Source organism: Bufo bufo, chromosome 6 (assembly GCF_905171765.1).
Source record: "Bufo bufo chromosome 6, aBufBuf1.1, whole genome shotgun sequence".
Lineage (NCBI taxonomy): Eukaryota > Metazoa > Chordata > Amphibia > Anura > Bufonidae > Bufo > Bufo bufo.
The window spans coordinates 205107744-205134063 of NC_053394.1; the positions used below are offsets into that span (position 1 = coordinate 205107744).

At 43.3% G+C, this 26320-nt stretch overlaps 1 protein-coding gene across 2 annotated transcripts in view; it reads left to right on the top strand.

The window, feature by feature from the left end:
• Positions 1 to 26320, top strand: part of ADK (adenosine kinase) — a 448015-nt gene that overhangs the window by 263436 nt on the left and 158259 nt on the right. For both annotated transcript variants that reach the window (XM_040434741.1, XM_040434742.1), the window contains exon 6: positions 18889 to 18997. In XM_040434741.1, coding sequence (XP_040290675.1) covers positions 18889 to 18997 — 109 coding nt within the window. The remainder of the gene's footprint in view (positions 1 to 18888; positions 18998 to 26320) is intronic.

A 26320-nucleotide genomic window follows, 5' to 3' on the forward strand; every position in this document is an offset into this window, starting at 1 on the left:
GCGTTTTGCGGATCCGATCCATCTATCAGTGGATCCGTAAAAATCATGCGGACGTCTGAATGGAGCTTTACAGGGGGTTGATCAATGACAGGGGGGGTAATCAATGACAGGGGGGTGATCAGGGAGTCTATATGGGGTGATCAGGGGTGATTAGGGGTGATCAGGGGCTAATAAGGGGTTAATAAGTGACGGGGGGGGGGGGTGTAGTGTAGTGTAGTGGTGCTTGGTGCTACTTTACTGAGCTACCTGTGTCCTCTGGTGGTCGATCCAAACAAAGGGGACCACCAGAGGACCAGGTAGCAGGTATATTAGACGCTGTTATCAAAACAGCGTCTAATATACCTGTTAGGGGTTAAAAAAAACACATCTCCAGCCTGCCAGCGAACGATCGCCGCTGGCAGGCTGGAGATCAACTCTCTTACCTTCCGTTCCTGTGAGCGCGCGCGCCTGTGTGCGCGCGTTCACAGGAAATCTCGCGTCTCGCGAGATGACGCGTATATGCGTGACTGTGCGCAGCGCTGCCACCTCCGGAACGCGATCCTGCGTTAGGCGGTCCGGAGGTGGTTAAACTGGTGGAAGAGCACAAACAACCTGTCCTTGGGAGTTACCTGGGAGAAGACTCCCTACATTCAAGTGCTTACAGACGCAAGTGAAAAAGGATGGGGAGCAAAAGTGGGGGATCATTTCTTTCAGGGTTCTTGGATGCCAACAACCCGCTCTCAATCTTCCAACAACTGAAAGCGGTTTGGAAAGCCCTGAAAGCAGCAGAATCCCTTCTCCCGTGCTTTCCGACAATACTACGATGGTAGCATACCTCTCACCAGGGAGGGACGAGATCTGAGAAGCTGATGTCCGTGGCAAGGAAGATCTTCAATTGGGCGGAGTCTCACGTAAGATCCATCTCCGCGATTAATTTGAAAGGAGTACTGAACGTGGAAGCAGACCATCTCAGTCGCCAGTTAATAGACCATACCGAATGGTCTCTGAATCAGGACGTGTTTCAGATTCTAGTAGAAAAATAGGGCACTCCACAAGTGGACCTGTTCGCCTCCAAGAGGAACACAAAGGTACCAACATTTTGTTCATTGAACCCACGGGACAATCCTTGGGCGCTGGACGCGCTCACGATACAATGGGACTGGGACCTCTGTTATGCGTTTCCACCCTTGCCTCTACTTCCCAGGATAATCGAGAAGCTCAACCGAGAGGATACAACTCTAATACTAATAGCCGCCCAATTTTCAGAAAATCTTGGACTTCCTCCAGCAGGGTCTCGAATTAGGTCTTAGACCTTCCACCTTGAAGGTACAGGTCTCGGCCCTAGCTTGTTTTTTTAATCCAAATCTAGCCAGTCACCACTGGATCAGAAAATTTATGAAAGCTGCTTCTCGGCTACGCCCCTCTCTGAAATCTCGGATCCCCCAACTGGGACCTCAATACGGTGCTCACAGGCCTAACACTTGCCCCTTTTGAGCCCCTGTCAAGTTGTTCCACCAGACATCTATCTCTTAAGACCGCGTTTTTGGTCGCCATCACGTCCGCAAGAAGGCTAGGCGAAATTCAGGCTCTATCAACACAAGAACCCTATCTCCGTATCACCGATGATAGAATTATTCTTAAGTTAGACCCCGGGTTTCTCCCGAAAGTAGTATCCGATTTCCACCGAAACCAGGAAATAGTTTTACCTACCTTTTTGTGGTAATCCCTCTAATGATAGAGAAACTAGTTTCCACTCACTAGATGTTTCCACTCACTATCTTGAAGTTTCAAAAGGATTCCGTAAGACCAACAACCTGTTTGTCTTGTTCTCAGGTAAGAATAAGGGTCTAAAAGCTTCTAGGTCTTCCCTAGCACGATGGATTAAAGATTCCATTTCTATCTGTTATGAGATCCAGGGCCTTCCTTGCCCCTCAAATCTAAGAGCTCATTCTACCCGAGCTATGTCCTCCTCCCAGGCCGAGCAGGCCGGAGCTTCTCTTGAGGATATTTGTAAAGCTGCTACATGGTCCAACATTCACACCTTTACAAAGCATTATAGACTAGACCTATCTAGTTCAGACTTGTCTTTTGGACGTAAGGTCCTTCAGGCGGTCGTCGTCCCCCTAAGTTGTAATTTTTTATTGTGGCTGTCGTGGTGATGAGGTGGAAAGCCGGCATTAGACTTACCGGTAATTCAGTTTCCACGAGATCACCACGACGGCACATATATTCCCTACCCTTTATCTAGTATTAAGCTGGGAGGTTATGAAGCAATACCCTCTCGATTTATTTAATTGGTTTCTCACCACCTATTTTTCTGTCTCTGTAATTTTGGACACACTGGTGGTGGGAGGGGGGGGGATTTAAACCCTCTCTCTGTTCCTGCCCCTACAGAGGTCAGGGGTCAATCTCCTAGTGGCCATCGTGGTGATCTCGTGGAAACTGAATTACCGGTAAGTCTAATTCCGGCTTTTTGGAAGGTAGATTTCTACTCTAGCACCCCTAGAGTAGAAACTCCAAAAAAAGTGACCCCATTTTAGAAACTACGGGATAGGGTGGCAGTTTTGTTGGTACTAGTTTAGGGTACATATGATTTTTGGTTGCTCTATATTACACTTTTTGTGAGGCAAGGTAACAAGAAATTGCTGTTTTGGCACAGTTTTTATTTTTTTTTTATTTACAACATTCATCTGACAGATTAGATCATGTGGTATTTTTATAGAGCAGGTCGTCACGGACGTGGCGATACCTAATATGTATACTTTTTTTTTTTTTTTATTTATGCAAGTTTTACACAATGATTTCATTTTTGAAACAAAAAAATCATGTTTTAATGTTTCCATAGTCTGAGAGCCATAGATTTTTCAGATTTTGGGCGACTATCTTGGGTAGGGTATGATTTATGCGGGATGAGATGACGGTTTGATTGGCACTATTTTGGGTTGCGTATGACTTTTTGATCTCTTGCTATTACACTTTTTGTGATGTAAGGTGACAAAAAATGGCTTTTTCTTTTTACAGTTTTATTTTTTACGCTGTTCATCTGAGGGGTTAGGTCATTTGATATGTTTATAGAGCCGGTCGATACGGATGCGCCGATACCTAATATGTCAACTTTTATTTTTTATTTTCCCTTTTTAGCCAAATTTTTTTTTTTTTGGTACTTTATTTGGGGGAAATGACATTTTTGTTTTTACTTCAAACTTTTAATTTTTGAAGGAACTTTATTTTTTAAACTTTTTTTATCACTTTATTTTTTTTTGTCCCACTTTGTGACTTCAACTTTTGGGGTCTGATCCCCTTTACAATGCATTCCAATACTTGTGTATTACTCATACAGCTTCCGGCCTGTGAGATCCAGGGGGCTGGATCTCACAGGCTCGTCACAGGAAGGCAGCGCCAATGCCTTCCATGCCATCGGGTCCCCCCTACAGCCCCACGGGGACCCAATGGCACCGCTGCACCATAAAAAGCCGCAAACCGCAGGCCTGAATTGACTTGCGGTGATCGCCACCCCCGCGCATTGTCCCCGGGTGACTGCTGAATGATTTGAGCAGGCACCCAGTTCCGATCACTGCGTGGCGGTGATCGGACATACATAAGACGTACAGGTACACCCTGTGTCCTTAACCGCCTCCGGACCGCCTAACGCAGGATCGCGTTCCGGAGGCGGCTCACTCAGGCAGAGTCACACATATACGCGTCATCGCACGAGACGCGAGATTTCCTGTGAACGCGCGCACACAGGAACTGCAGGTAAGCGAGTGGATCAAAAGCCTGCCAGCGGCGATCGTTCGCTGGCAGGCAGTAGATGCGATTTTTTTTTTTTTTTTTTAACCCCTAACAGGTATATTAGACGCTGTTTTGATAACAGCGTCTAATATACCTTCTACCTGGTCCTCTGGTGGTCCCTTTTGCTTGGATCGACCACCAGAGGACACAGGCAGCTCTGTAATAAGTAGCACCAAGCACCACACTACGCCCCCCCCTGTCACTTATTAACCCCTGATCACCCCATATAGACTCCCTGATCACCCCCCTGTCATTGATCACCCCCCTGTAAGGCTCCATTCAGACGTCCGTATGTGTTTTACGAATCCATGGATCGGATCCGCAAAACACATACGGACGTCTGAATGGAGCCTTACAGGGGGGGTGACCAATGACAGGGGGGTGATCACCCCATATATACTCCCTGATCACCCCCCTGTAAGGCTCAATTCAGACGTCCGTATGTGTTTTGCGGATCCGATCCGTAAAACACATACGGACGTCTGAATGGAGCCTTACAGGGGGGTGATTAATGACAGGGTGGTGATCACCCCATATAGACTCCCTGATCACCCCCCTGTCATTGATCACCCCCCCTGTAAGGCTCCATTCAGACGTCCGTATGTGTTTTGCGGATTCGATCCGTAAAACACATACGGACGTCTGAATGGAGCCTTACAGGGGGGTGATCAATGACAGGGGGGTGATCACCCCATATCGACTCCCTGATCACCCCCCTGTCATTGATCACCCCCCTGTAAGGCTCCATTCAGACTTTTTTTGGCACAAGTTAGTGGAAATTGATATTTATTTATTTATTTAAAAAAAAAAAAATTCTTACAAAGTCTCATATTCCACTAACTTGTGACAAAAAATAAAATCTCACATGAACTCACCATACCCCTCACGGAATCCAAATGCGTAAAAATTTTTAGACATTTATATTCCAGACTTCTTCTCACACTTTAGGGCCCCTAAAATGCCAGGACAGTATAAATATCCCACATGTGACCCCATTTTGGAAAGAAGACCCCCCCCCCCCCCCAAGGTATTTCGTGAGGGGCATGGCGAGTTCATGTAAAAAATTTTTTTTTGTCACAAGTTAGTGGAATATGAGACTTTGTAAGAGAAAAAAATAAAAAAATTAATCATTTTCCGCTAACTTGTGCCAAAAAAAAAATATTCTAGGAACTCGCCATGCCCCTCATGGAATACTTTGGGGTGTCTTCTTTCCAAAATGGGGTCACTTGTGGGGTAGTTATACTGCCTTGGCATTTTAGGGGCCCTAATGCGTGAGAAGTAGTTTAAAATCAAAATGTGTAAAAAATGCCCTGTGAAATCCTAAAGGTGCTCTTTGCAATGTGGGCCCCTTTGCCCACCTAGGCTGCAAAAAAAGTGTCACACATGTGGTATCGCCGTACTCAGGAGAAGTTGGGCAATTTGTTTTGGGGTGTATTTTTACATATACCCATACTGTGTGTGAGAAATATCTCTGTAAATGACAACTTAAAAAAAAAAATTATACAAAGTTGTCAATTTAGAGCGAGAGATATTTCTCTCACCCAGCATGGGTATATGTAAAAAGACACCCCAAAACACATTGCCCTACTTCTCCTGAGTACGGCGATGCCACATGTGTGAGACTTTTTTGCAGCCTAGGTGCGTAAAGGGGCCGAAAGTCCAACGAGTTCCTTTAGGTTTTACAGGGTTGCTCACAATTTAGACCCGCCCAAAATGCCAGAACAGTAAACACACCCCATAAATTACCCCATTTCGGAAAGAAGACACCTCAAGGTATTCGTTGAGGGACACAAGTTAGCGGAAAGGGAGACTTTGTGAGAATAAATATATAAAAATCAATTTCCGCTAACTTGTGCCCAAAAAAAAAATCTTCTATGAACTCGCCATGCCCCTCATTGAATACCTTGGGGTGTCTTCTTTCCAAAATGGGGTCACATGTCGGGTATTTATACTGCCCTGGCATTTTAGGGGCCCTAAAGCGTGAGAAGAAGTCTGGAATCCAAATGCCTAAAAATGCCCTCCTAAAAGGAATTTGGGCCCCTTTGCGCATCTAGGCTGCAAAAAAGTGTCACACGTGGTATCGCCGTACTCAGGAGAAGTTGGGCAATGTGTTTTGGGGTGTCTTTTTACATATACCCATGTTGGGTGAGATAAATATCTCTGTCAAATGCCAACTTTGTATAAAATTTTTTTGGAAAAGTTGTCTTTTAGCGAGATATTTCTCTCACCCAGCATGGGTATATGTAAAGACACCTCAAAACACATTGCCCAACTTCTCCTGAGTACGGCGATACCACATGTGTGACACTTTTTTGCAGCCTAGGTGGGCAAAGGGGCTCACATTCCAAAGAGCACCTTTAGGATTTCACAGGGCATTTTTTTACACATTTCGATTTCAAACTACTTCTCACGCATTAGGTCCTCTAAAATGCCAGGGCAGTATAAATACCCCACAAGTGACCCCATTTTGGAAAGAAGACACCCCAAGGTATTCTGTGAGGGGCATGGCGAGTTCCTAGCATTTTTTATTTTTTGTCACAAGTTAGCGGAAAATGATGATTTTATTATTTTTTTCTTACAAAGTCTCATATTCCACTAACTCAAATTAAAACTTCCATGAACTCACTATGCCCATCACGAAATTCCTTGGGGTGTCTTCTTTCCAAAATGGGGTCAATTGGGTAGTTATACTGCCCTTGCATTTTAGGGGCCCTAATGCGTGAGAAGTAGTTTGAAATCAAAATGTGTAAAAAATGCCCTGTAAAATCCTAAAGGTGCTCTTTGCAATGTGGGCCCCTTTGCCCACCTAGGCTGCAAAAAAGTGTCACACATGTGGTATCGCCGTACTCGGGAGAAGTTGGGCAATGTGTTTTGGGGTGTCTTTTTACATATACCCATGCTGGGTGAGAGAAATATCTCTCTAAAAGACAACTTTTCCCATTTTTTTATACAAAGTTGTCATTTGACAGAGATTTATCTCACCCAGCATGGGCATGTGTAAAAAGACACCCCAAAACACATTGCCCAACTTCTCCTGAGTACGGCGGTACCACATGTGTGACACTTTTTTGCAGACTAGGTGGGCAAAGGGGCCCACATTCCAAAGAGCACCTTTAGGATTTCACAGGGCATTTTTTACACATTTTGATTTCAAACTACTTCTCACGCATTAGGGCCCCTAAAATGCCAGGGCAGTATAACTACCCAAGGGACCCCATTTTGGAAAGAAGACACCCCAAGGTATTTCGTGACGGGCATAGTGAGTTCATGGATGTTTTTAAGTTTTTGTCACAAGTTAGTGGAATATGAGACTTTGTAAGGAAAAAAATAAATAATAATCATTTTCCGCTAACTTGTGACAAAAAATAAAAAGTTCTATGAACTCACTATGCCCATCAGCGAATACCTTAGGGCAGGGCTGGCCAACCTGCGGCTCTCCAGCTGTTGCAAAACTACAACTCCCAGCATGCCCAGTCTGCCTACAGCTATCAGCCTGCAGCAGGAAATAGTGGGAGTTGTAGTTTTACAACAGCTGGAGAGCCACAGGTTGGCCAGCCCTGCCTTAGGGTGTCTACTTTCCGAAATGGGGTCATTTGTGGGGTGTTTTTACTGTCTGGGCATTGTAGAACCTCAGGAAACATGACAGGTGCTCAAAGTCAGAGCTGCTTCAAAAAGCGGAAATTCACATTTTTGTACCATAGTTTGTAAACGCTATAACTTTTACCCAAACCATTTTTTTTTTACCCAAACATTATTTTTTTATCAAAGACATGTAGAACAATAACTTTAGAGAAAAATTTATATAGAAATGTAGTTTTAAAAAAAATTACAACTGAAAGTGAAAATTTTCATTTTTCGGCAAAAATTTCGGTAAATTTCGATTAATAACAAAAAAAGTAAAAATGTCAGCAGCAATGAAATACCACCAAATGAAAGCTCTACTAGTGAGAAGAAAAGGAGGTAAAATTCATTTGGGTGGTAAGTTGCATGACCGAGCAATAAACCGTGAAAGTAGTGTAGTGCAGAATTGTAAAAAGTGGTCTGGTCATTAAGGGTGTTTAAGCTAGGGGAGCTGAGGTGGTTAAGTACCGGGACATCAGAGTGTACCTATACGCCCTATGTCCCAAACAGGTTAAGGAGAGGATTGTGTAACATCTAAAATCCCATGGATTGAAAGATGATAAACAGCATGGGTTTACTTCAGGGAGATCATGTCAAACTAATCTTATTGATTTTTTTTTTTGTTGATTGGATGACTAAAATAATAGATGGCGGAGGTGCAGTAGACATCGCTTATCTAGACTTTAGTAAGGCTTTTGATACTGTCCTACATAGAACGCTTATCAATAAATTAGTCTTTGTGTTTGGACTCCCATATTGTTGAATGTATTAGGCAGTGGCTGAGGGACAGACAACAGAGGGTTGTAGTCAATGGAGTATACAGTGGGATACGAAAGTTTGGGCAACCTTGTTAATTGTCATGATTTTCCTGTATAAATCGTTGGTTGTTACGATAAAAAATGTCAGTTAAATATATCATATTGGAGACACACACAGTGATATTTGAGAAGTGAAATGAAATTTATTGGATTTACAGAAAGTGTGCTATAATTGTTTAAACAAAATTAGGCAGGTGCATAAATTTGGGCACTGTTGTCATTTTATTGATTCCAAAACCTTTAGAACTAATTATTAGAACTCAAATTGGCTTGGTAAGCTCAGTGACCCCTGACCTACATACACAGGTGAATCAAATTGAGAGTATTTAAGGGGGTCAATTGTAAGTTTCCCTCCTCTTTTAATTTTCTCTGAAGAGTAGAAACATGGGGTTCTCAAAATAACTTTCAAATGACCCGAAGACAAAGATTGTTCACCATCATGGTTTAGGGGAAGGATACAGAAATCTGTCTCAGAGATTTCATCTGTCTGTTTCCACAGTTAGGAACATATTGAGGAAATGGAAGACCACAGGCTGAGTTCAAGTTAAGGCTCGAAGTGGCAGACCAAGAAAAATCTCGGATAGACAGAAGCGACGAATGGTGAGAACAGTCAGTTAACCCACAGACCAGCACCAAAGACCTACAACATCATCTTGCTGCAGATGGAGTCACTGTGCATCGTTCAAACATTCGGCGCACTTTACACAAGGAGATGCTGTATGCGAGAGTGATGCAGAGGAAGCCTTTTCTCCGCCCACAGCACAAAGTGCCGCTTGAGGTGGGCTAAAGCACATTTGGACAAGCCAGCTTCATTTTGGAATAAGGTACTGTGGACTGATGAAACTAAAATTGAGCTATTTGGCCATAACAAGGGGAGTTATGCATGGAGGAAAAAAAACACAGCATTCCAAGAAAAACACCTGCTACCTACAGTAAAATATGGTGGTGGTTCCATCATGCTGTGGGGCTGTGTGGCCAGTGCAGGGACTGGGAATCTTGTCAAAGTTGAGGGACGCATGGATTCCACTTAGTATCAGCAGATTCTGGAGACCAATGTCCAGGAATCAGTGACAAAGCTGAAGCTGTGCCCGGGCTGGATCTTTCAACAAGACAACGACCCTAAACATTGCTTAAAATCCACTAAGGCATTTATGCAGAGGAAAAAGTACAACGTTCTGGAATGGCCATCTCAGTCCCCAGACCTGAATATAATTGAAAATCTGTGGTGTGACTTAGAGAGCTGTCCATGCTCAGAAGCCATCAAACCGGAATGAACTAAATATGTTTTGTAAAGAGGAATGTCCAAAATACCTTCAACCAGAATCCAGACTCTCATTGGAACCTACAGGAAGCGTTTAGAGGCTGTAATTTCTGCAAAAGGAGGATCTACTAAATATTGATTTCATTTCTTTTTTGTGGTGCCCAAATTTATGCACCTGCCTAATTTTGTTTAAACAATTATAGCACACTTTCTGTAAATCCAATAAACTTCATTTCACTTCTCAAATATCACTGTGTGTCTCCTATATGATATATTTAACTGACGTTTTTTATCGTAACAACCAACGATTTATACAGGAAAATCATGACTATTAACAAGGTTGCCCAAACTTTCGCATCCCACTGTATTCAGACCATGCTCTTGTTACCAGTGGGGTACCTCAGGGATCTGTTCTTCGACCCATATTGTTTAATTTCTTTATCAGTGAAATTGCAGAAGGTCTCGATGGTAAGGTATCTTTTTGCTGATGACACAAAGATTTGTAACAGTGTTGAAGTTCCTGGAGGGATACACCAAATGTCTGCCACAAAGCGGCAGACAGTCTCACACAGACTCCCAATCCCAGATACTATTGGTCTCCCTGGTGGTGTTTTGGGATCCTTATGTACTTTGGGAAGTATGTACAATGTGGGAAGCACCGGAAACTCGGTAATAAGGCCCTCCCACATTTTCATACTGATGATACCATTTTCATATGCATACCTAAGGATCCCATCCAACTCACTCTTATATTGTATCGTGGGATTGGAGTCCAGTTTCTGGTAGCAGGATGCATCCCCCAATTGCCGGAACGCTTCCTTTGCATACATTCGCATCGGCCAGACCACAACATTGCCCCCCTTGTCCGCAGGTTTTATAATGATATTCTTCATATTTTTAAGTTCTTTTAAGGCAAGCCGTAGCTCCTTGCTTAGATTATCATGTGATCTGGTGTCACATAGTTTTTCCAGATCTTGCTTAACTAATTTTACAAATATATCAACTGCTGGACAAGATGTCGTGGGGGGCCAATGCTGTGACCGGCGGTGCAGATGTATGGGGAACCTGGATACATCTACCTCTTGTTCATCTAATAATGATTGAAGGTCATTCAGAGTTTGTATCTTTAGAGGGGAGAGATTAGACTGATCCACACCTCTACTAAAATATTTTTTTAAATGTAGTATGCTATGATTTTTCCATCAGGTGCCTATATGCGTGGTGTATTTATACCCATTATTAGATGGTTTTGGTGAGATGCATTTATTTGAGTATCCAGATAGATATTATTTCACTCCCTGTTGCCACCTGTATATTACTAGGGGCCCTACACCTATATACTCGCATAGCGGCTATGCAATGGAGTGATGATCACAGTTACCTTCAGTGGTTAGTACCTCATACCACTTTTCTGTGAATCACCCCAAGGCATACTATGCATACACCTGACATGTGTTTCATCTTTTTGGTGGGTTTTTGAGACACCGGCCGGGGGACTACAGCATCTAGCTTTTTCTGATGATTTTTCCAGATACATTTTTGTGTAATCTTTTATAATTGTGTAATCATGATTCATTTGTGACTAAATACAGTATATTTTTGAACATATTGGGCATGCTATGGTTATTTTTCAGCAACATTTTTAGGTTTATATGATTGGTTTTCCCGCTTGCCCTACCTTATGGCAGCATAGTGAGGCTTTCTTTCTTTTGGTTCTAAACTAGTACATGGATTGCAGGCTAAAACTTACCAGGAAAGATTAAAGGACTTAACATGTATAGCTTGGAAGAAAGACGAGGACAGAGGGGATATGTTAGAAACGTTTAAAGGATAACTGTCATATTTTCATAAAAAAAAATTTTTTTGCATAGGTTACTGCTGCAGCAGCATTATGCATAAAGCAATCTTTAGTTTCTTCACTTACCACTGTTTTCCTTGAGTTTTGCCCTTAGTTACGGCTGTCTTGAATCCTACATTATGAGGATCTTCTCAAGATGGCTCCACTGCCAGTTCTCTGAGGCCAAAACTGCATCCCCTCAGGTCACATACAAACTTGCTGTAGCCAGCAACTTCCTGCCAGCCAATCAGATTGGATTACTAAGAGACACGCCTCCTCACTCTGAAACCTAATGCAGGCATGCAGTGTGAAGGACCCCCCCTCCGTCTTCCTAGCCGGAGACAGACAAGCCATAGCAAGGGAGCAGTGGAAAGGGCAGAGGACATTAATGAAAGCTGCTGTTATAAGGTAATTACAGATCTTTTGGCAATCCTTGACAGACTAACTCAGGTTTATGCCTAGCTCTAATAAACTAGCAAATAAAAAAAAATATGACAGTTATACTTTAAAGTACATAAGGGAATCAACAAGGTAAGAGGAGAAAATATTTAAAAGAAGAAAAACTGCCACAAGAGGACATAGTTTTAAATTAGAGGGGCAAAGATTTAAAAGTAATATCAGGAAGTATTACTTTACTGAGAGAGTAGTGGATGCATGGAATAGCCTTCCTGCAGAAGTGGTAGCTGCAAATACAGTCAAGGAGTTTAAGCATGCATGGGATAGGCATAAGGCCATCCTTCATATAAGATAGTGCCAGGGGCTATTCATAGTATTCAGTATACTGGGCAGACTAGATGGGCCAAATGGTTCTTATCTGCCGCCACATTCTATGTTTCTATGTGCAGCCTGATGAATGCCATTTGCTGAAGTGAAACAACCCTTTAAGCATCTGAACATAAAAGAAACTGCATCATTCTGCGGTCCGACTGCTGCTCCGTTCCCAGTAGCTTTTGGTCCCCGCAGGACAAGAAAACAGCTCGGTCCAGTGTCCACTGCAGCCAGTCACAGGCCTCAGCAGCCGGGGCTGAATGCTACATTACAGTAGTGATGAAAAGTAACTGGGAACAGAGCAGCAGTAGGATCAGGACAGGTTAGTATTTCTTTTATGATCTGGGGAAACGAGTACAGACTACCCCTTTAGGGTATGGACTGGAGTTATCTCACCAGCAAATAAACTTATAAATAACATTTAACCACCTCCGGACCGCTGTACGCAGATTCGCGTTCCGGAGGTGGCAGCCCTGCGCTCAGCGACGCATATACGCGTCATCTCGCGTGAGCCGGATTTCCTGTGAACGCGCGCACGCAGGCGAGCGCGCGCTCACAGGAACGGAAGGTAAGAGAGTTGATCTCCAGCCTGCCAGCGGCGATCGTTCGCTGGCAGGCTGGAGATGTTTTTTTTTTAAACCCCTAACAGGTATATTAGACGCTGTTTTGATAACAGCGTCTAATATACCTGCTACCTGGTCCTCTGGTGGTCCCCTTTGTTTGGATCGACCACCAGAGGACACAGGTAGCTCAGTAAAGTCCCACCAAGCACCACTACACTACACTACACCCCCCCCGTCACTTATTAACCCCTTATTAGCCCCCTGATCACCCCATATAGACTCCCTGATCACCCCCCTGTCATTGATTACCCCCCCTGTCATTGATCAACCCCCTCTTAAGCTCCATTCAGATGTCCGCATGATTTTTACGGATCACTGATAGATGGATCGGATCGCAAAACGCATCCGGACGTCTGAATGAAGCCTTACAGGGGCGTGATCAATGACTGTGGTTATCACCCCATATAGACTCCCTGATCACCCCCCTGTCATTGATTACACCCCTGTCATTGATCAACCCCTTGTAAAGCTCCATTCAGATGTCCGCATGATTTTACGGATGCACTGATAGATGGATCGGATCCGCAAAACGCATCCGGACGTCTGAATGAAGCCTTACAGGGGCGTGATCAATGACTGTGGTTATCACCCCATATAGACTCCCTGATCACCCCCCTGTCATTGATTACCCCCCTGTCATTGATCAACCCCCTGTAAAGCTCCATTCAGATGTCCGCATGATTTTACGGATCCACTGATAGATGGATCGGATCCGCAAAACGCATCCGGACGTCTGAATGAAGCCTTACAGGGGCGTGATCAATGACTGTGGTTATCACCCCATATAGACTCCCTGATCACCCCCCTGTCATTGATCACCCCCCCTGTCATTGATTACCCCCCTGTAAAGCTCCATTCAGATGTCCGCATGATTTTTACGGATGCACTGATAGATGGATCGGATCCGCAAAACGCATCCGGACGTCTGAATGAAGCCTTACAGGGGCATGATCAATGACTGTGGTTATCACCCCATATAGACTCCCTGATCACCCCCTGTCATTGATCACCCCCCTGTCATTGATCACCCTCTGTAAGGCTCCATTCAGACTTTTTTTTGGCCCAAGTTAGCGGAATTTATTTTTTTTTTTCTTACAAAGTCTCATATTCCACTAACTTGTGTCAAAAAATAAAATCTCACATGAACTCACCATACCCCTCACCGAATCCAAATGCGTAAAATTTTTTAGACATTTATATTCCAGACTTCTTCTCACGCTTTAGGGCCCCTAGAATGCCAGGGCAGTATAAATACCCCACATGTGACCCCATTTCGGAAAGAAGACACCCCCAGGTATTCCGTGAGGGGCATATTGAGTCCATGAAAGATTGAAATTTTTGTCCCAAGTTAGCGGAACGGGAGACTTTGTGAGAAAAAAATAAAAATATCAATTTCCGCTAACTTGTGCCAAAAAAAAAAAAATTTCGATGAACTCGCCATGCCCCTCATTGAATACCTTGGGGTGTCTTCTTTCCAAAATGGGGTCACATGTGGGGTATTTATACTGCCCTGGCATTCTAGGGGCCCCAAAGCGTGAGAAGAAGTCTGGTATCCAAATGTCTAAAATGCCCTCCTAAAAGGAATTTGGGCCCCTTTGCGCATCTAGGCTGCAAAAAAGTGTCACACATCTGGTATCGCCGTACTCAGGAGAAGTTGGGGAATGTGTTTTGGGGTGTCATTTTACATATACCCATGCTGGGTGAGATACATATCTTGGTCAAATGCCAACTTTGTATAAAAAAATGGGAAAAGTTGTCTTTTGCCAAGATATTTCTCTCACCCAGCATGGGTATATGTAAAAAGACACCCCAAAACACATTCCCCAACGTCTCCTGAATACGGCGATACCACATGTGTGACACTTTTTTGCAGCCTAGGTGGGCAAAGGGGCCCACATTCCAAAGAGCACCTTTCGGATTTCACTGGTCATTTACCTACTTACCACACATTAGGGCCCCTGGAAATGCCAGGGCAGTATAACTACCCCACAAGTGACCCCATTTTGGAAAGAAGACACCCCAAGGTATTCCGTGAGGGGCATGGCGAGTTCCTAGAATTTTTTATTTTTTGTCACAAGTTAGTGGAAAATGCTGATTTTTTTTTTTAATTTATTTTTTTCATACAAAGTCTCATATTCCACTAACTTGTGACAAAAAATAAAAACTTCCATGAACTCACTATGCCCATCAGCGAATACCTTGGGGTCTCTTCTTTCCAAAATGGGGTCACTTGTGGGGTAGTTATACTGCCCTGGCATTCTAGGGGCCCAAATGTGTGGTAAGGAGTTTGAAATCAAATTCTGTAAAAAATGACGAGTGAAATCCGAAAGGTGCTCTTTGGAATATGGGCCCCTTTGCCCACCTAGGCTGCAAAAAAGTGTCACACATCTGGTATCTCCGTATTCAGTAGAATTTGGGAAATGTGTTTTGGGGGTGTCATTTTACATATACCCATGCTGGGTGAGAGAAATATCTTGGCAAAAGACAACTTTTTCCCATTTTTTTATACAAAGTTGGCATTTGACCAAGATATTTATCTCACCTCAGCATTTTCCACTAACTTGTGACAAAAAATAAAAAATTCTAGGAACTCGCCATGCCCCTCACGGAATACCTTGGGGTGTCTTCTTTCCAAAATGGGGTCACTTGTGGGGTAGTTATACTGCCCTGGCATTCTAGGGGCCCAAATGTGTGGTAAGGAGTTTGAAATCAAATTCTGTAAAAAATGACCTGTGAAATCCGAAAGGTGCTCTTTGGAATATGGGCCCCTTTGCCCACCTAGGCTGCAAAAAAGTGTCACACATCTGGTATCTCCGGTACTCAGGAGAAGGTGGGAATGTGTTTTGGGGTGTCTTTTTACATATACCCATGCTGGGTGAGATAAATATCTTGGTCAAATGCCAACTTTGTATAAAAAATGGGGAAAAGTTGTCTTTTGCCAAGATATTTCTCTCACCCAGCATGGGTATATGTAAAATGACACCCCCAAAACACATTCCCCACCTTCTCCTGAGTACGGAGATACCAGATGTGTGACACTTTTTTGCAGCCTAGGTGGGCAAAGGGGCCCATATTCCAAAGAGCACCTTTCGGATTTCACAGGTCATTTTTTTACAGAATTTGATTTCAAACTCATTACCACACATTTGGGCCCCTAGAATGCCAGGGCAGTATAACTACCCCACAAGTGACCCCATTTTGGAAAGAAGAGACCCCAGGTGTTTCGTGATGGGCATAGTGAGTTCATAGAACTTTTATTTTTTGTCACAAGTTAGTGGAATATGAGACTTTGTAAGAAAAAAAAAAAATAAAAAAAAAATCATCATTTTCCGCTAACTTGTGACAAAAAATAAAAAGATCTATGAACTCACTATGCCCATCAGCGAATACCTTAGGGTGTGTACTTTCCGAAATGGGGTCATTTGTGGGGTGTTCGTACTGTCTTGGCATTGTAGAACCTCAGGAAACATGACAGGTGCTCAGAAAGTCAGAGCTGCTGCTTCAAAAAGCGGAAGAATTCACATTTTTGTACCATAGTTTGTAAACGCTATAACTTTTACCCAAACCATTTTATTTTTACCCAAACTTTTTTTTTTTTTATCAAAGACATGTAGAACAATAAATTTAGAGCAAAATTTATATATTGACTGAAAAATGTCATTTTTTTGCAAAAAAATCGTTAAATTTCGATTAATAACAAAAAAAGTAAAAATGTCAGCAGCAATGAAATACCACCCAAATGAAAGCTCTATTAGTGAGAAGAAAAGGAGGTAAAATTCATTTGGGTGGTAAGTTGCATGACCGAGCAATAAACGGTGAAAGTAGTGTAGGTCAGAAGTGTAAAAAGTGGCCTGTCTTTCAGGGTATTTAAGCACTGGGGGCTGAGGTGGTTAATATCCTCAGTCAGGAACACAAAAAACAAAATGTCTGAATCTTTGTAGGTGCACAAATATAAAATGACTGGTAGATGGAATCATAGATGGGTATGAGAGAAATACATAGAAATACAGGCAGATAGACTAAGTTAAATAGAAGTCAGAGACTGAGTCCAAGCTCCCCTTGACACACAACAAAAAAAAGACCTATTTGGTATTGTGACTGTAACAACTTGCTTTATGAAAATAGCACGATCAAAAATCATATTTACCCAAAATAGTACCAACAAAACGGTCACCTTATCCCGTAATTTTCAAAATTGGGTCATGGTGCCTAAAAACCAGTCCAGCAAAATCTAACCCCCAAAAACCTTATGGCTCTCCTTTCCTCTGTGCCCTTCTGTGTGCCCATACAGCAGTTTATGACCACATGTGGGATGTTACTGTAAACTGCAGAACCAGCATAATAGATTTTGAGTTTTGATATTTCATCTCATTTTCCTTTTATTCTTGTGGAACACCTAAAGAATTAACAAAGTTTATAAAATCAGTTTTTGAATAACTTGCCTTCTAATTGCCTAACAAAATAAAATTACATTTACAATATGATGCCAGCATAAAGTAGACATATGGGAAATGTTAAGTAATATTTTATGACGTATCATTATCTGTTTTAAATGCAGAGAAACAGAAATTTTTAAAATTGCTAATTTTTCCATATTTTTGGTAAATTTGGGATTTTTTTTTTAATAAATAAGGTAAATATATCGTCTCAAATTTACCAAAGTCAAGAGGTACAATGTTAATGCTAATAAAACGCTATTTAAGGTTTACCTTTTCCTAAGCTGTCTTTATTTTTTGATTTAGAAGCACATATTTCTAAATTCTACTTTGTGGCAATAGAATATAGGGAAATTTACACTAAAATGCATGTTAAAAACACTACTGAGACTTATTTACTTAAAGGGGTTGTCTCATCGCAGACAATGGGGCATATCGCTAGGATATGCCCCCGTTGTCTTATAGGTGCAGCAACCACACTTAATCGGGATCTGAGTCCGCAAAAGGTGGCTGGAGGACTCTGGTCTGGCCAACACCAAACGCGCTCCTCGTGGAAGTGAATGGGAGCGCACTGCGCTGACTGGCCAACACAAACTATTCACTTCTGTCAAAAATGAATGGAGAGCAGCTGCGCATGCGCAGTGTGCCCCTCCACCACTTTTGAGGCTCCGTTCCCAAGTAGGTGCGGGTCCCAGCTGTGGGTCCTGCACCTATAAAACCTATAAGACAATGGGTGATATGCCCCCATTGTCTGTGATGAGACAACCCATTTAAGGGCCAACAAGTGTTCATGGGAGTGCTCATTAGCGAGTATCCGCCTGTGTAAGGTGCCACCAATTACCAGATAAACAAGCAAAACACTCAATCATGGGGTAATAAGATCATTTGTGTGGACACAAAAATCATTGTTTGCCGGCAGCAGATCGTGCTGTGTAAACAGCATCTGTCTGTATGGGACAAGGGATGGCATTAACGATCGCTCCTCCCCGTTCAGCGGAGGAGATCGCTGCGTGTAATAGCAGTGGTCTCCTCCATCAGTGATTAGGTGAATGCCGGGAAGTAACTTTCTCCTTACATTGCCTGCTGAATTGTCCCATCTAAAGGGACCTTTTACCTTTTACTGTGGAGTGGTATTGGTGCTGTTTTGAATGACCATCTTTCACAGTTTTTGGAGCAGGTTTTGAGGCAGATTTTCATGCAGTTTTTTTCATCCAAAGCCAGAAGTGGATTTGAAAGGAATCTGAAATATGAAGCAAGGACCTTCTAGGTCACCTTCTTGCTGGATATGTTTTTTGCTTTGGCTATAATTACCTGCAGGAAATTCTACCTAAAACTGTGTGAACCTACCCTAAGCACTTGGAGGAAGCGCAGCTAGTAAGTTCGGACAACCGTATGGAGCTATTCAATTACTGTACTGCCGAACACGCTGGTTGTACCACTGCAACTTCAGACTTCCATAGACTAGGAAATTATGGTGATAATGTGGGTCCTATGGGACCAGTCTCTATTTAGCCAAATCTTAATCTGTGTGATTATGCCACATTCAGCAACACCAGAAATATTTCTGTCTCTTCCAGCTCTGTATTTGCTATAAACCAGATTAAGGTATGTTGTGCATATTTCTTCATTTTCACTGATGCACTTTAAGGTGACTAGATGTTTTATTTTACATAGCTGGGGTGAACACTACTGCACATTGCCTTGTGGGAAGTGGAATAACTCCATAACTGGGCGTAATCTGTGTTTTTTTCAGGTCTCTGGTAGCTAACTTGGCGGCTGCTAATTGCTACGATAAAACAAAGCACCTTGACTTGAAGGAGAACTGGCAGCTGGTGGAGAAGGCTGAAGTTTACTATATAGCGGTAAGTGTTCAGCTGAAATTTGTTTATTGCATGAAGGGGATGTCAATAGTGCTTATGGGTGTCACTAAGGGCGGAGAACTGGAAATTGCTGTCAAAACGTCAATTATGACCAGAATATTATTTTGTGCAGTTATGTAGAGATGTCTGTGATCTTGGGTTTGTGGCTCCTCATTCCCAAATGTGGGGTTCCCAAGGGTCCTGTATCCTAGATGGAAATTTGTAATGCATTGCTGTTCTCTTAATGGATGCCCTCTACAATTGGCGGAGAGTCTAGATGCGGCCATACACTAGTTGGTCAGCCGACTAACAACGAATCAGTATGGCTAGCTTTAGTTGTAAGCCTAGTATCAAGTCTGTAACCTTCATCTGCATTGAAGTAGGGTATTGCTCTGCTGTGAAACAGCATTTTTTATAATTATAGCCATTATGGAATTGCAATAAGAAATTGCTCTACCACTTCACAGGGGTTCTCAACTAGTTTTAGTTAAAGGGGGTGTCTGAGATGATTAAAAATCTTAAACATCCCTGCAAAGCTTATAATAAAACCATTCCCTTATTCTCCCCCTTTCTTCGGCACCATTCTCTGTGGTGATGGTCCAGTCCCCTTTTTTTTTTTTTAACAAACTGCAGCAGTAATGTGCAGGTATACACGTACATGACTACTGCAACGAATCATTGTCCTCAGCAGTCTAAGGGTACTTTCACAATGGTGTTTTTGCTGAATCCGGCAGGGTTCAGCAAAATGCTTCCGTTACTGATAATACAACCATCTGCTTCCGTTATAAACTGATCCGGTTGTATTATCTGTAACATAGCCAAGACGGATCAGTCATGAACTCAATTGAAAGTCAATGGGGGACAGATCCGTTTTCTATTGTGTGAGAAACTGATCCGTTCCCATTGACTTGTATTGTGGGTCATGCCGGATCAGTTTTGCTCCACATCCCATAACCGGAAAGAAAACCGCAGCTTGCTGTGGTTTGCTCTCGGTATGGGAACGCAACCGAACGGAATGCATTTTGGAGCATTCCGTTCTGTTCAGTTACGTTTTTGTCCCCATTGACATGAATGGGGACAAAACTGAAAACGTTCTTTTTTTGCTGTATTGGGACCCTATGACGGATCTCAATACTGGAAAATAGAAACGCTAGTGGTGAAAGTAGCCTAAGGGCTCAAGCACGCAAACATATTTTTTACTTGCACCCAATCTGTGGGTTGAATGCAATTTTTGCACGTGAAATGCAGACCCATTCACTTCAATGGGGCCTCAGAAGATGCGGACAGCACATAGTTGCTTGGCATCCGCAAAAATATAGAACATGTCTTGTCCACATTACAAAGAATGATAGGACAGTTCTATCGAGGGCAGGCAGTACTGCTCCACAAAATGTAGAACGCACAAGACAATATCCGTTTTTTGCAGATCTGCAATTTGTGGACCGCAAAACAGGAAACAGTCAAGTGCATGAGCCCTAGTGCTGAGGACTGTTCCACATTCCGACATTCCACATTCAGACCCTGTGACTTGCCAGTGTACAGAATGGTCACCAGTTGAGGATTGCTATGCTAGATGAAGCTGTAACTCCAAAAAGGTGCTAGTTTTTGCTTGAGCACACTTTGAGCTCCTTTTTTCACCATTAATCTGTTAATTGATCATTTTTCTAAAAATTGGTTCTGACAGATGCTAGCTGATGCAACATTTTATAGATGAAAGTATCTGCACTTACTGCTTTTATTTAGCGCCTCATCTTTACACTCTGATTGTCTCATGAACCCCCTTGTGTGGAATGTTGGAGTCCTGCTATGCTGCACAAGAGTGATGGGAAGTTTATGGGGGGATCCCTGAAACGCTGCCAGAATATTTGTAGAAGTCTGTGCTAAGGAACTAAGATATGAGCGCTATTAGTGACATGGCAAGCATATCAAGAAGCTAAGGCTCTGTTCTTTGTACACCCTTTCAGTGCTGACAGAGAATTGTGTGTAGACCTTTGCAATTCGCAGGGGGGGTGATAAGCCTTTAATGCTGTAATTATTTCAGAAATAGGCATTCTCTCGTTAACTTGACTACCCCCCACCCATGATTGACTGTAATTGGAGGTTGGGTACCATGTAATCTATCTCTGCTTTCCCACGCCTTTAATCACATACTCACATCCTATAATCCCCTAAGCAAAGATGAGCATTGTACTTCTGCTTGGATTTATTGCATGCCCTCTTGTATTTGATAATTGTGACAAATGAAGTTTCCAAACTGCCATTTTACATTAAGGGTTTTCCTATGCTCAAGCTGCTGACCCCCTTTCCTCCATGTAAATCATGTTTGTTTATATCCTGTATGTAGCACTTCCTGTTGTGTCCAACCAAACCTTGATGCACTCTTCTCTGCCACAGCTCCAGCACTGCCCCGCCTAGTTTATAGCCCCTCCCACCAGCTAGTTACATAAGCACTGCCTGCCCCCTGGTCATAACATCACCATAATTAAGAAAGACCACAGCCCAAAACTAGGGGTGGGAGTGATAAGGGTAAAAGAAATACATTACAAAACCACAGCTACCTTTTAATAAATGATCATTTTAAAGGATGTTGATGCAAACTGGAAAACCCCTTTAACCCTTTCAGTACCGAGTCACTTTTTACCTTAAATCCCAGGCGATTTTTGCAAATCTAACATGCGTCACTTTGTGCTAATAACTTTGGAACACATTTACTTATCCAAGCCGTTCTGAGATTTTCTTCGTAACACATTGTAACTTGACAAGTCATAAATTTGAGTCAATATATTACACCTTTATTCATGAGAAATTCCAAATTTGCCAAAATTTTCTAAATTTTAATTTCTCTACTTTTAAGACAGATAGTAATACCTTAATAATATTTTTCAAGTTTTCACTAAAAATTTCCAAAACCCATTTTTTTAAGCAACAATTCAGTTATAAAGTGATTTTGAGGGGCTTATGTAGTGAACCCCCCCCCCCCCCCCCCCCCCCATAATTGACCCTATATTGAAACTACAACCCTCAAATTAATCAAAACTGATGTTAAAAACTTTGTAAACCTTGATGTGTTCCACAAGAATGAATTAAAAATTGAGGTTACATTTCATAATTTCACTTTTTTGGTAGATTTTTCATGTTACGGTAATCAATTTTTTCTTGCAACACAGCAAGGGTTAACAGCAATAAAGCTCAATATGCATTACACTGGTTCTGCAGTTTACAGAAATACCCCCATATGTGGCAGTATACTCTCTATGGTCATGTGCCAGTGGTCATAAGGAAAGCAACGCCATATGGATTTTCGAGGCAGATTTTGCTAGAATGAGTTTTTAGGTGCAATTTTGTATTTGAAGGCACCCTGAGTACGGCTACAGTGTAAACTCTCAAAAAGTGACCCCATTCCGGAAACTAGACCCCTCAAGAGTATTTCAGGGTGTGTAGTGAGCACTTTGACCCAGAATTACTTGGCTATGAAAATGAAAAATTAACATTTTTTCCCAGAAAAAGTTGCTTTACACCCACATTTTTTTACAAGGGTAACGGACAAAATGCACCCTACATTTTGTTACCATTTTCCCCTGAATACAGCAACACCCCACAATGTGCTCAAAAACGGATCTTTGAGCGCATGGCAGGGTTCAAAAGGAAAGGAGCACCAGAGGGCTTTTGGGGACAGATTCTGCAGCATTAGCTTTTTGAAGCTATGTCGCATATGAAGACCCTGCAGTGGAAACCCCCATAAGAGACCCCATTCCGGAAACTAAACCCCTCAAGGATTATTTCAAGGTGTGTAGTGAGCACTTATGACCTATCAGGCGTTTCACAGAATTAGAAAATACTTGCTGTGAAAATAAAAAATACCATTATTTTTTTTCTGAAAAGATGCTTTACACCCACATTTTTCACTTTCACAAGGGGTAACAGGACAAAATGCACACCACATTTCCAACTCATCACCACGACGGCCCACAAGAAGATTAACCTCTGACCTCTGTAGGGGCAGGAACAGAGAGAGGGTTTAAATTAGGGATCGACCGATACCAATAATTTGTGAACTTTCGGCCGATAGCGATAATTTATACGATATTCTGGTAATTTTCATTTAAAAAATAAAAATTCCTACACAAATCTGCTGAAAATTAATATGTCTAACGTGTATTTATTATTTTTTTATTTTTATCTTTCTTTCATTTATACTTAATATTTTGGTGTTTGTTTTTTTTACTACCCTTTTAGCCCCCTTAGGGACTAGAACCCTTGTCCTATTCACCCTGATAGATCTCTATCAGGGTGAATAGGACGTCACACTGTCCTGCTGCTCTGTGCTTTGTGCACACAGCAGCATGGAGCTTACCATGGCAGCCAGGGCTTCAATAGCATCCTGGCTGCCATGGTAACCGATCGGAGCCACAGGCTTACACTGCTGGGGCTCCGATCGAAGGAGGAGGGAGAGAGGGGACCCTGTGGCCACTGCCACCAATAATTAATACTGGGTGGGGGGGGGGGCGCACTGCGCCACCAATTTTTTTAATGGTGGGGGGTGGGGGGGCGCCACTGTGCCACAATGATAATAATTGGGGGGGGGGGGGGGAGGGGGGCGCACTGCGCCACCAATGAAGAGAAATCTCTCATTCATTCATATACAGGAGGCGGGAGCTGGCTGCAGAATCACATAGCCGGCTCCGACCTCTGAGCGGTAGCTGCGATCCACGGTAGTTAACCCCTCAGGTGCCGTGGATCGCAGCTACTGCTCATAGAGGTCGGGAGCCGGCTATGTGATTCTGCAGCCAGCTCCCGCCTCCTTATATGAATGAATGAGAGATTTCTCTTCATTGGTGGCGCAGCGGCCACAGCCCCCTCCCCTTCTCTTGTCCTCCTTCCTCTCACTGCTGCGCGGCAGCTGCACAGGGGGGAGGGAGACACTGCTTCCTTCTCCCCTGTGCTGCTGATGGAACACGAGAGTGCTGAGAGCAGCGCGATCTGTGTTCCAATACGCTATCGGAATATCGGCAAAATAGATACCGATAACGGTCAAAATACTGAATATCGGCCGATAATATCGGTAAAACCAAGAATCGGTCGATCCCTAGTTTAAATCCCACCACCAACACCAGACAAAAGACAGGGGCAGAGAGAGGTCTCCCTAACCAGGGAGATTAAAATTTATGTATTCCTGACCCACCCCACCGGATTACCTTGGTGTCCCCCTTGCCCTCCCCGCGGTCCCAGTACTAACGCTGGGTAGGGGAGGGTGGGGAGGCCCTCGCTCCGTTTGATATGAGAGCCTGCTCCCCAGGAATGCAATCTCCCGCCAGGCCTCCTATGGCTTTAGCCGGGACTGCGCGTCGGCGCCTTAGCGCTATGCGGCAGCGTCACTTCGGGTGACAGAGGAAGTGACGTATAAGGCGCGCGTCTCCTGCAACATCGACACAGCACATGGAAGTGCCGAGACAAAAGTCTGTTTTTGCCATCATGTTCAGCGGAATCCCGCTCTCCAGAGACCCCTCTGCGCCGCCTGCCGTAAGTTCCCCTGTGGGGAGATGTGTCTGTATCAGCACTTTTTTTTTTTTTGCACTTGGTTCCTCTCCTCCTTATTCAGGCTTGGGGCAAATATACTATTATATATGTATTTATATATAGATCAGCCTGATTGGGTCGCTCTCCCCTCCTAGGTCCCTAAGGAGGTGCAGAAGAAGGTTAGGAGCCCGCTAAGTGCATATCTTGCTATAAGTGGCTTCTGGACAATTACCATAAGAGGCTATGTAAGGACTGCATTTCAAGTGTTATACGTGAAGAACAACCTTCATTAATTGAGAATTTAGGTCCATGATTCACGAGGAAGTTCAAATCCTCTCTATCTCAGCTTACCCTTCCTTACCTAGGGATCCACCTCCATCTAAAAGACAGATAATAGCATCCCCCTCAGATTCAGATGAAATAGCTGAAGACGCTTCGTCCTCTAGACCCTGGGATGACAAGGAGGCTTCCTCTGATGCAGAATTCTCTGAATCCGACAGAAGATTTTGTTTTTCCTTTGAATGCATGTCAGACTTACTAAAGGCTGTCAGAGCCACTATGGGGGTGGAGGAAGCCCAGAAGTCTCATTCCATACAGGATGAAATGGTCGGGGGACTTCGAGTTAAAAAATACTTGCGTGTTTCCGAAAAAACGAGAATATGCGTGAGATGGTTTCTCGACGAGTAGTCTAATCCCGAAAAACGCTTGGGGGTGCCTAAGTCTTTTTAAAAATCGCCTTCTATTTGATCCTAACGAGTGCAAAATATTTAATAAGACACCTAAGATCGATGTACAGGTCGCAAAAGTAAATAAAAAAATTGCTTAACCTTCGAGGACTCCTCCCAGTTACGCGACCTATGGACAGGAAGGCGGACAGTTTATTGGAAAAATCCTGGGATGCCGAAATGTATAACCTGAAGTCCAATATTGCCGCTACCTCGGTGGCTAGGTCCATGGATTGTGGTTAAATGAATTGGAGGCTCATATCCGAGACAAGACCCCTAGGGAGGAAATCTTAAATTCCCTCCCCCTGCTAAAGTCTTCCACCGCATTTATAGCGGATGCTTCGGCGGATCCGTAAGATTCGCCGCCAAGGATGCGGCCTATCCAATGCGGCCCGCGGGGCCTTGTGGATGAAGTGTTGGTCGGGGATAAGACCTCCAAAAATGAAGTTGTGCTCCATCCCCTTCTCGGGAGAGTACGTCTTTGGCCCTGTGTTAGACCGCATTTTAGAAAAGGCGGCAGACAAGAAAAAGGGTTTCCCCCGAAGAACAATCCTATAAAAGGAAATTTCCCATTCGTGCCTCCCCTTTATCTCTGTAGGCCTACCCCTGAATAGCAAAGTCGGGTCGCTGGAGCTACCCCAAAGGAGGCAAGGGCAGAGGTACTCCCCTCCCCTCCTCCCAGAGTAAATCTAGTGACAGACAATGACGCCAGAGTCGGGCGAGACTAAAGAATTTTCTAACCCCGTGGGAATCAATCACCCTGAACCCTTGGGACCCGGGAGATCATAAGGTCCGGCTACCCAAATAGAAATTCTCTTCATCTCCCCCAAACCGTTTCATTGCCGCCAGTCACGGCTCATCCACTGTACACAAGAGAATCCTGAAAGGAGTCCTGAGCCTTCTAGAGATGGGCGTAGTAACCCAAGTCCCATTGACACAGCTAGAGCAGGGGTTCTATTCAAAATCTTGGTGCAAAGAAGGGAGGCTCATTTCACACCATCATAAACTTAAAGACTCTAAACAAATTCATAGTCTATCGGAAAATTCAGGATGGAGTCCCTAAATTCTGATACCACAAATTAAG